The sequence below is a fragment of the Gymnoscopelus braueri genome, assembly GCF_963280865.1.
Source record: "Gymnoscopelus braueri genome assembly, chromosome: 13".
Lineage (NCBI taxonomy): Eukaryota > Metazoa > Chordata > Actinopteri > Myctophiformes > Myctophidae > Gymnoscopelus > Gymnoscopelus braueri.
Genome location: NC_137615.1, coordinates 17,550,367 through 17,561,602, shown reverse-complemented (window position 1 = coordinate 17,561,602; position 11,236 = coordinate 17,550,367). Strand labels below are relative to the sequence as shown.

At 40.9% G+C, this 11,236-nt stretch overlaps 1 protein-coding gene across 1 annotated transcript in view; it reads left to right on the top strand.

Moving 5' to 3' along the window:
- soul5 (heme-binding protein soul5) overlaps positions 1 to 10,945 on the top strand; it is a 31,298-nt gene extending 20,353 nt beyond the window's left edge. Inside the window, exons 2-7 of the mRNA XM_080447850.1 lie at positions 7,078 to 7,134; positions 7,737 to 7,821; positions 7,937 to 8,057; positions 8,842 to 8,984; positions 9,786 to 9,949; positions 10,458 to 10,945. Coding sequence (XP_080303976.1) covers positions 7,078 to 7,134; positions 7,737 to 7,821; positions 7,937 to 8,057; positions 8,842 to 8,984; positions 9,786 to 9,949; positions 10,458 to 10,524 — 637 coding nt within the window. The 3' untranslated portion in view covers positions 10,525 to 10,945. The remainder of the gene's footprint in view (positions 1 to 7,077; positions 7,135 to 7,736; positions 7,822 to 7,936; positions 8,058 to 8,841; positions 8,985 to 9,785; positions 9,950 to 10,457) is intronic.
- The last annotated feature ends 291 nt before the right edge of the window (positions 10,946 to 11,236 follow it).

Sequence of the window (11,236 nt, the reverse complement as noted above, 5' to 3'; positions counted from 1 at the left end):
TGTCAGTATCATGACAGTATCATGGTCAGTATGACAGTATCATGTCAGTACCATGGTCAGTATCATGTCAGTATCATGTCAGTATCATGGTCAGTATCATGTCAGTATCATGACAGTATCATGGTCAGTATGACAGTATCATGTCAGTACCATGGTCAGTATCATGTCAGTATCATGTCAGTATCATGGTCAGTATCATGTCAGTATCATGACAGTATCATGGTCAGTATGACAGTATCATGTCAGTACCATGGTCAGTATCATGTCAGTATCATGGTCAGTATCATGTCAGTATCATGTCAGTATCATGACAGTATCATGACTGTATCATGGTCAGTATCATGTCAGTATCATGTCATTATCATGGTCAGTATCATGGTCAGTATCATGTCAGTATCATGACAGTATCATGGTCAGTATGACAGTATCATGTCAGTAGTACCATGGTCAGTATCATGTCAGTATCATGTCAGTATCATGGTATTATGTAAAGACCTTTACATAATACATTGGGAGGGCATGAGAGTGGGGCCAGGGCTTTGAGGGAGTGGTTTCTTTATTTCTTTCTCAGAGTAAATCCTTTAAGCACAGCTCCTCTCAGATTCCATTATATCTACACCCTCATGCTAAGCACACGTGAGGACGAAGTGTTTTCAGCCATCAGTCTCAAGCCTTTGGTATATAACATACTGTACCTGTATGGTTGGTTGTGCTACTTGAAAACAAAAGGTGAACGTGCCTTTGCTTTTAGAGCCCCGACACTTTGGTATGCCTTGCCTGAGGAGATATGGCTCGCTGAAAATCTGCCCTGTTTTAAATCCCTTCTGAAAACTCACCTTTATAGAGCTGCTTTCAACCCCCAGCACTCTTAATTTAAATGTTAATGTATGTCATTATTTGAAGTTTATTATTATTATTATTATTATTATTGTGTAGCTTGTAGATCGGCTATTGCCTATTTTCACAATATTTATCTGTGGGAACTGAGCTCACAGAGCTTGTAGATCGTCTATTTTCACAATATTTATCTGTGGAAACTGAGTCAAACTAAATGTAATGCCTCAACCCCTATTTTGCGGGGTCCCCAGTTCAAATATGATTATTTTGGGGGGTCCCCAGTTCAAATGACAGGGAAGCACCATAGGAATCACCATAGATGACAGGGAAACACCATAGGAAGCACCATAGTAAAGTCTCATCTGTTTATACTGGCCTTAGTTCTCTGTGCATGTTGTTATGTCCCATCGCTTTTATTGTTTTTACTGTTTTTGATTTAGATATTGTTTAAATTCTTAATTGTCTCCGAGACTATGTTCTGCACCCTGTCTGTCTGTCCGTCCATGTGTTTGTGTGTGTGTGTGTCCGTCCGTCTGTGAACAGCTCCGGCACTGTTGCCTTGATCGCAGCGAAACTCCCTGGATGCCAATTCAGAACCTCTGCCCCAAATGTTTCACATGGGCCTGTTATAGCGCCACAGACTTATGTAAAACACATTTTTGGATATCACTCCTTCAGATTTTATCCAAATTTCACGCAAATTGGTACACATGATCTCTATAGTCATGTGATCAAGACAGATCTGTTAGATTTTTCATATTCCATCCTGATTGGCTAAGATTGACATCTAAAGTTTGCAGGAGTGGCCCATTTTGAACATAATGCCGCAAATCATGAACGCAGCGTCCTATTGCGGGGAAACTTTGCACGCACATTCGCAGTACGTTGAGGAACAAATGCCACCCTTTCAACATTGCCCTATTATAGCGCCACCAGGAGGCAGATTTTTGCAAAACAATGTTTTATATATTACTCCTAATAATGTTGTCCAAAATCGGTACATATTATCTCTTTAGTCAAGTGATCAAGACGGATCCGTCCGATTTTTCACATTCCAGCCTGATTGGCGAATTCCGAACATTGCTGGCCCACACTAACCTACCTGACCTGGCGGAGACCCAGGGGCCTGTTCCTCAAAAGGTGAATTAGAGCTAAAGCCTGGCTTTACCACCTATCCTGGCTTAATTTAGCCAGGATTAGAGCTGAGTCGGTTCCTCAAAAGGTGAATTATCTTGAAGATTAGTTTAGCCAGTTCACCCTGGCTAAGTTTAGCCTTATCCGATTCCTCAAAAGAGAATTGAAGCAAGCCTAGCTTAGTTACCATGGCAATTTAGCTGTGAAGTTAGCCTGGTCAGGAGCAGGCTAACAGCCAAGCTTACTTAACCCAGTGCCTTGTTCTTCAAGTTTTGTGAAATAGCTGTTAGTCCAATGACTCCAATCATAAACCAACAAGTTTTTCCACACTTATTCAATTCTTATGCGAAAATCGAAGATCTACAAGCCCGAAATGTTTTTGTCTTATGGCGGCCGGGGGTCCCCGGCCCCCCATGGACCCCCGCCCCCGTTGACCCCCGCCCCTGTGGACCCCCGGACCCCCGTGTACCCCCGGCCCCCTGTGTACCTCTGGACCCCCGTGGACCCCCGGCCCCCTGTGTACCTCCGGACCCCCATGGACCTCTGGACCCCCGTGGACCCCCGGACCCCCGTGTACCCCCGGCCCCCTGTGTACCTCTGGACCCCCGTGGACCCCCGGACCCCCGTGTACCCCCGGCCCCCTGTGTACCTCCGGACCCCCATGGACCTCTGGACCCCCGTGGACCCCCGGACCCCCGTGTACCCCCGGCCCCCTGTGTACCTCCGGACCCCCACGGACCTCCGGACCCCCATGGACCTCCGGACCCCCGTGGACCCCCGGACCCCGTATACCCCAGACCTCTGTTGGGGGTCAACGGGGGTCCGGGAGTACACGGGGGGCCGGGTACTCCCGGACCCCCGTTGACCCCCGTGGACCGGGGACCCCCGGCCGCCAAAAGGCAAGCTTTTCACTTGTAGATCTTCGATTTTAGAAATTAGAATTAGAAATTAGAAAATTATTCTAAGTGTTTATAATTATAATTCCAACATTCACTTAAACTCCTTATGTTTAAGCCTAACTGAATTATATATTTATGGATTTGTATATAAATTAATTGCATATTTTTGGACAACTTGTGCATTTAATTTGTCGGCAATACTTTGCCACGCTTTCTCCCTGGATCTATATTTATTGCGGCCGTGTTTCCTTTCTTGCTTATTATAAATTTTACTTCCTTGTATGATTTCATGAGCTGCTGCAGTGCTGCTGTTCAGCCACAGAGAAGAATGCCGCTCTGGTTTTGGACTCCGTGATTGGTCAAGTTCAAGGATTCTGCTATCGACTTTCATGGTCTTTTATAGAAATATGTGAAGCCTGGCTTCATTATCCTGGCTCGACACAGCCTGGCTTGACAAGGTCTAGCTTGACAAAGTCGCTCCTTTTCAGCCTGGCTTGGCGTTCCAGGAACCGAATAAACCAGGCTATACGGACCCGACTTTGTCAAGCCTGGATTTGACTTAAGGCCAGGCTTATTTAATTCACCTTTCGAGGAACAGGCCCCTGTGCACTAGAAAGTGTGCTGAGCACACTTTCTAGTTTCATATAGTTTTAGAAGTGATGCTGTAATCATCCACAACACTTATAGAACATCATTTCAAGTTGAGCAAAATCAAACTGCAAAGTGATCTCAGAATTACATACAGCGAGTAAAAGTAACATGATCAATATTTACAAGCAGCATTGGGCAAGTTACTCTGGAAGTGTAATATGATACTTACTTATTACTCTTTAAAAAATATTACATGGTATCAAAAGTAGATAGTGATGTTACTTACCCCCGCCTCCTGAAAAAGTGATGTGCAATACAATCTGTTTAGTCTGTTCATTTTAGAACTGAGTCCACTTTATTGGAAAAAATAATTAACCTTACAGCAACCTCTCAAACCGGATGGGATACAGCATATGTATATATCAATTTAACAAAAAAATGCAATGTTACTTGGATTAGAAATTGTAATATAATTAGGTTTTGGCAGTTCACTTCACTACTTACTGGGGAAAGTGATAATATTACAGTAATAGGCTACTTCACTGCCATGCAATGTTTTAATGTTGTCAAAATGTTTACATGTTAATTGCTGTTTCATAACTCCTTTGTAGGATATTTGCGACCAAACAGACATATATGGAAGGGGCAGCTTTATATTGTTTGTTTTTGCCCCTGATGCCCCCTCCATTGTACCAGAGGGTGTGACTGAGATTACGATCTCAATGATGAATAGAAGTCCTTACACCAAGGGGGCAGTCTGACTGGTTAAAGCAGCTATTAAATGACAAAGTGAAAACAGCTCAGGAATTCTCTGATGATTCTTTTGTTTATGGTAGACTATGGATGTCAGTAGAGAGGCTGGGCTCGTTCCGGACAAACTCCGGTACAGCACAGTCAGTACAATGTGGTGGAATCTAATACGTGGGAAATTGGCATTTGCTCATGTTCTGCGTGACACCATACAATAAGCATGGTGTTTTGTTCATGCATGAAGCCTCTAACATTACAGGTACACACAGTAAAAACAGTTTTGTTCATGCATGAAGCCTCTAACATTACAGGTACACACAGTAAAAACAAAGTATAATTTAAGTATAACCAATAGCACGTGTTTTCTTGCGATCAAAGGGGTGTGACTCATAGCAAGAACGTGAAGTCATAAACTATACGCATGGAAGTAGCTTTGGTGTTAAGTTCAATTTTAAGCAAACGCCTACATTGCATTCTGGCAGGCAGAGTTTCGGATTAATCTTGTTTTCTTTTTAACACTTGTGGTTCTAGGGGTCCCTTGTATACCTCTTATATACCTCTCGGTTTTTCAGGCACGGTTCTAGAGTGGTTCAGGTCCTACCTTACCGGTCGCGAGTCTCTAGTGTCATTGGCTGATACAGAAAAGACGACTTGTGGAGTCCCTCAAGGTTCAATTTTGGGTCCTATTCTTTTCTTTTTTCAGAAGGGTTAGAATCAGAACACATAATATAGATTTTCACAGTTACGCTGACCCCAGATGACTTAAATTCCATCAACATCCTAGTAAACGGCATCTCTGACATAAATACCTGGATGGCAGAAAACTTCCTTCAATTAGACAAAGAAAAAACTGAAATACTAGTTATTGGGAATAAGAATCTTAGAGAGAAATTGCCAGCTCAACTTGCACCAGTGACACCCAACATCAAGGAGCAGGTCAGAAACCTTGCTAAATATGGAGGCCCATATTAGAAATCTTACTAAATTACATTCTATCACCTGAGAAACATCACCAAAGTTCAATCATTTCTTTCTCAGGCTGATACAGGAAAATGTATGCACTGCTTTATTACTAGTAGGCTTGACTATTGTAATTCTCTCCTGTCTGGTCTCCCAAAAAAAAGCAGTCGCCTGCAGCTTGTTCAGAACGCAGCTGCACGTGTGCTGATAAAGACCAGACGGAGAGCACACATTACACCTATTCTAAAGTCCCTGCATGATTTAAAAACCAATAAAAGGATCTTATAATCGATTCTAAAACTAACAGGCAGCCAGCCTGTTAGTTTTAGAATAGATTTTAAGATCCTTTTATTGGTTTTTAAATAATTACATGGAGGTGCTCCGGCCTACGTGTCCGCAATGATTTCCTGGTATGTTCCCAGCAGTAATCTTGTTTTCTTTTTAACGCTTGTGGTCCTCTGGCACTGGTCTCCTAAATGTTCCAGAGGCTAGCACAAAAAGGCATGGGGAAGCGGCCTTTAGCCACTATGGTCCTAACCTCTGGAACAGCCTGCCGGAGGCTCTGCGGGTCATTGAATCAGTTGACATTTTTAAAATAAATCTTAAGACACACCTTTTTAGTATTGCTTTTACAGTACCTAGGTTTCTACGTTACTCTAGTTTTCTATATATGTTTTTTTATTGTTTATTTTAGTTTTTTTCATTTCTAAATGTTTTTTATTTGTTGTTATCCTCCGGGTTTTTTTATCTTTATTTTTAAACCTATTCTGTGAAGCAAATTGAACTGCACTTGATGTATGAAACGTGCTATATAAATAAAATTTGGTTGATTGATTGATTGATTGATTGATAAAAAGCCCCTGGCAAGAAACCTTTGGTATTTTGAATCAAATTAACAGGCTTTTTTCCCCCAATAATATTTGTATTGATTTTTTACATTTTATGACAAAGATAAAACAAAACAAACAGACAGCTCAGCTCAGACACGTTGCAAAACAAAGGACACAGATACCAATATATACTAAGAGGGAATAACAGAACAAAGGCACTTAAGGTTTAAGCATTGTTGATTCATGTGAGCTAGACAATAATGTCTCCCAGCATTGCAAGCTCTGGTGGGGTTGAACAACTGTAACATTCAAAGTGTTGCTGCAGTGATGAGTCTCTGACAATATTCCAAATGATTAACATATATCCCATTAGGCTAATGATCTTTCCATGAGATAGTCCAATACTGGGAATCTCTCACTCTCTCTTGAATAAGCTCCCCATTGATCTTTTCAAGATGTATACAGATATAAGAATCGTCTGAGAGAAAATGAACTTAAGTGCCAGATTACCTGCACGTTCACGCCAGATACATAATGTACAATGTAATTTGTCCATACCATTTGTGCAATGCAATGTTTTGACACATGTAGTCAGTCCTGTTTCTCTGCATGCAAAGACTAAGGTTTTCTTTATGTAATCGATCAAGCTGTTTGCACGCATACAGTAGCCTACACAGTAAAATCCTTAGGGTGTACAAATGGTTCCTTTTGTGACCAAAGTTTATTTTGGACATTCAGAGAGTTAAATTAACACTTGGGATTTTGCAGTGTACAAGAGAAACTAATTGCTGTTTGATGTTTAAGTTGATATGCTGTGGCCCCCTGACAGGCTATTGTCTGCTTTGACACGTGCGTTGTTGAGAGAGTAGGGAGTGGCCTGTGTCTGTTTCATAACTTGTGGTAATAAATAGTTAGAGACCAGACCCTCTCTGAACAGACCTACAGCACAACAGAATTTGTCACAATGTAAGTACACTTGCATGGTTGTCTTGGTAGAAAAGCATAGTGTGAAAGCGGCATGATAATGTATTGTCTAGGGTTAAAACGCTCTCTCTCTCTGTGTGTGTGTGTGTCAGGATATTCACAGGACTAGTGGGTTTGCTGCTGGTGCTGACAGCTGAAGCCAGAGTGGGGTAAGAAAACTGTTGTTAATCGATTACACGACAACTGTTGCAAATACTATACTTGCTTTGCTTGTATAATGAGTGAAATAATGTGTGATTCTAAGAATGGAAGCAGACATTATTATTATTATTCCCAAAACTAGTTTGAAACACATACTAGCAACAACTGTATGCAGCATTACTACAGTTACATGTGTTCCTGGCATCATAGTGCCTTTCTTATATTGTGCACAACTATAGATGTATTAAACATTTAAATTTTTTTGCATTCAAGGGGTCTCCTAATATTGCATTCTTGTTGGTTTTAGTCTTCCTATAGTAGAGAGCTCGTCAATTCACTGTTCTTTTGTGGTTACACTCAAAACCGTTCAATAGTGACAAGATATTGATATAAGTTATTGTGAAAGAGTGTGAAAGTGAAGATACGAATCACATACTACACAGACTTTCTATTTCAAATCACATTTATTTTCATTTGGAAAAATTAGCCGCTGGCTGGTGTGAGCTTACTTGACTATTAGATATCACTTCATAAGTATTAACGTGAATCAATACACCTCTGCGTTACTTGCATATTTAACCCCTAAAATGTTTCTTCTTTAAATTAACAGGGACTCTTCTGAGTCACCTGAGACATGCACTGAGACAAAGGAATGTCTTCTTTATGATCTGGTCTGTAAGAACGACAGATACGAGGTGAGTGTGTATGACTTTTGAGTCGAGACATTTGAGTTGTAACCCTCAGAAAGCTCACCCGGTGTTCATTTGTGTGTCACTTTGTTTGTGCGTTTCTTTGATTCTGTCTGAACAGGTGCGACACTACAGTGCTGTGAAATGGGTTTCATCAGAGGAAGGAGGCTACATGATGGAAGCGCCAATATACAAGACCTTCATGAGATTATTTGGATACATCGGTGGCGAGAATGAGCAGAGTGCGTACAGTTTGTGTACCGTAAGAGTGTGTGTGTGTGTGTGTGTGTGTGTGTGTGTGTGTGTGTGTGTGTGTGTCAGTGGTGGAAGAAGTACTCAGATATTTCACTTAAAGGTTTAATGACATTCACTTTTACACCACATTCAAAGTCTTTGTCCTGGTCCTTCAAAAGTGTACAAAAAGTTTTAAGTGAAAATTCCATTCCAGTGATCCATGGCAGGTGTTTTTCTCTCACATTTCTAAAGCCTTTTCAACTGCAATGAAAAAAGAAATCTTTGCCTGCGGGTGTCGCTGGTGAGGGATTTTGCCTGTCAATCATCGCCTCTGCTCCGCCCCCCCCAAAGGAAAGGATAGGGGAGGGGAGGGGCGAGGAGGAGAGTGGGCGGGATTAATTGACTGTGACCTCACTGTCGAAGGGCCAAGCTCAGATTACTTTTCAGCCTAATTATTCAGAAAACCCCAGACCACAGAAAATCCACTGAATGTTCTAAGTTCAGGTTTTTTGGGTGTAATTGAGGTCATAAAACCCCAAATAAAACATTGAAAATAAAAAAAGTGAAAATGAATGTCATGATACCTTTAAGTAAAAGTAGCAATACCACTAAAAGTACAAAATATACTTTAAGTACCAAAAGTAAAAGTACTAAAATGTTTGAAAATAGCAGATCTACAAGCTCACAACGCGTCGTGATGCGACGCGTTGTGTCACATGTATCACATGTGCATTCCATTCAGAAGACAGTTGGATTCACTCGTGTCATCTCGTGCTGACATGTAACCTACAGGTGCCAAGATTGACATGACATCTCCTGTGATCATCAAAGAGAAGACCAAGAGCAGCTTTCCCTGGAACACCAACCTCTACACCATGAGCTTCTTGCTGCCATCACAGCACCAGAACAACCCCCCCATACCTACTGATGACAAGGTATAGACTCTCAGAGAGAGAGTTTAAATGTCAAAGTGATTACTAACCACTTGAATCCGAGCGTCCCTATTCTGGGAATGTCATAATATCCCAAAAACTTGGCGAAAATAGCCAATCTATAAGCTCACAACACGTCGAGCGAAGAGATCTGGTGTAGAGGGACAAAAAGGAGGGGACCAAGTATAGACCCCTGGGGGACACCGGTCAACGCAATATAGGGTTTTAAGTGGTTAATAAGATTTATTTATTCTGGCCTGGAGGATGAAAACAGAACTCCCTTGCGGTGTTTTTTCTTTTTACTTATTAACTAAAAGTATCAATACTGCAATGTAGAAATACTTTGTTACAAGTAAAAGTCCGGAATTCAAAATTTACTTGAGTAAAGTAGCCTACAAAAGTATCAAAATATGCTTAAAGTACAAAAGTAAAAGTACTCATTATGCAGAATGTCCCATTTCACAAGTTTTCAATATAAAATGTAAAAATAGCCGATCTACAAGTGCACAATGCGTTGCAATGCGACGCATTGTGAGCTTGTAGATCGGCTATTTTCAAATGGCTGAAATGGGTAATGTTTTGTAATAATAATCTACATCTGTGCAAAGTAACTAGTAACTAAAGTTTTCAAGTAAGTGTAGTGGAATAAAAGTACAATATTTGCCTCTGAGGTGTAGTGGAGTAGAAGTACAAGTGCTGACAATTGGAAATACTCCAGTAAAGTGAAAGTACCTCAAAATTGTACTTAAGTACAGTACTTGAGTAAATGTACGTAGTTACTTTACACCACTGCTTCCCTTGTAGGTGTACTTCACGGACATGCCAGATATGAAGGTGTATGTCAGGAGCTATGGAGGATGGATGGGCTCATGGTGGACCTGGCTCCAGGTCTACTATCTTGGGAAAGATCTCAGGGCAGCCGGGGCACAATTCAACGAGGACTTCACCTATGCTGCGGGATATGACAGGTTTGAAAGCCACAGCAACTATAGTTTTCTCAGCTCCACAAACACACACCATTGACCACCCTTTATAGTGTGTTGGTAAATAAAATATTGAACCAATGAAAAGCATTAAAAAGCGCTTCTGACAAAACCAGCTAACTCCATTGGATCCTCAAACTTTCTGCTAAACCAGCTAACTCCACAGCTGACTCCAGGCTCCACCCCCTTTTGACCTCCAACCTCATTGTGAGCTTGGAGGTCCATTCAGCTGTTCTTATCAATGATGAACAAAACCTCCACTTTTTTTTTCATTTCCTGAAACATTTTGGAGTTAGCTGGTTTCTGCCGGACAGCAGAGATATACAAGCTCATAGCACGGCACTTGGTGCCACGCTATGAGCTTGTTTATCTGCTATTTTTAAATAGCCAAATAAATCTTAAAATGACACAGATGCGTTCCCGGTCTTCATGGATTAAGACACTGAATTATTCACACTATATGTGTGTGTGTGTGTGTGTCTCTTCATTATAGTCCCATGAAGATGATGGACAGGCACAACGAGGTGTGGTTCGTGGTTGAAGGTGAACCTGTGTGCTGAAGTCTCCCCCCATTGTACATCACTGTGAACAGAGACCCCCACAAGAAGACCCCTCTGAGCTGGAAGGAATCGAACGTTTCATTTTAATTGACTATGACCTATTAAAGTGAGTCAAGGCACATCGATGTAGCTATATAGGTGATTAGAATGAAAAGGAAACCCCCTTATAATCAATATGTTATTGAATGTCTTTAATGTTGAAATTGTATGGAAATACAGTATGTTAAGCCCTATTTTATATCTCATAGTAGTCATGATTTGGTTTCAACATAACAGTTACAGTACAATAAAGTCAATAATACTACTACCTCATAGTAGGTGTTGAATGGCAAACATATTTTCTATATTTTTCTACATATGTAGTTTGCAAAATGGTGGGTCGCATCTGCAATTATCAGTGTCATACAAGATTAAATATTGTCATTCAATGCTACATTTTATATATGATTAAAGATACTTGTATTGATTAATTGTTTATTAATTTCTGATGGTCACACTGAAGACATGATCCACATCAGAGATGGTACAAGAAGATGTCCTTATGTATTTAATTTCCTCATAACCTTACTTAGCCTACTACTTCTAATCTAATGTTTGGACAGAAGCTGATTAACAGGTGTAGTGAGTGGTAGCCCAGTTGTTCTCAAAGTAAAGTCAAGTAAAATAATAATAATAATAGCTGATCTACCAGCTCACAACCCGTCACGAGGCA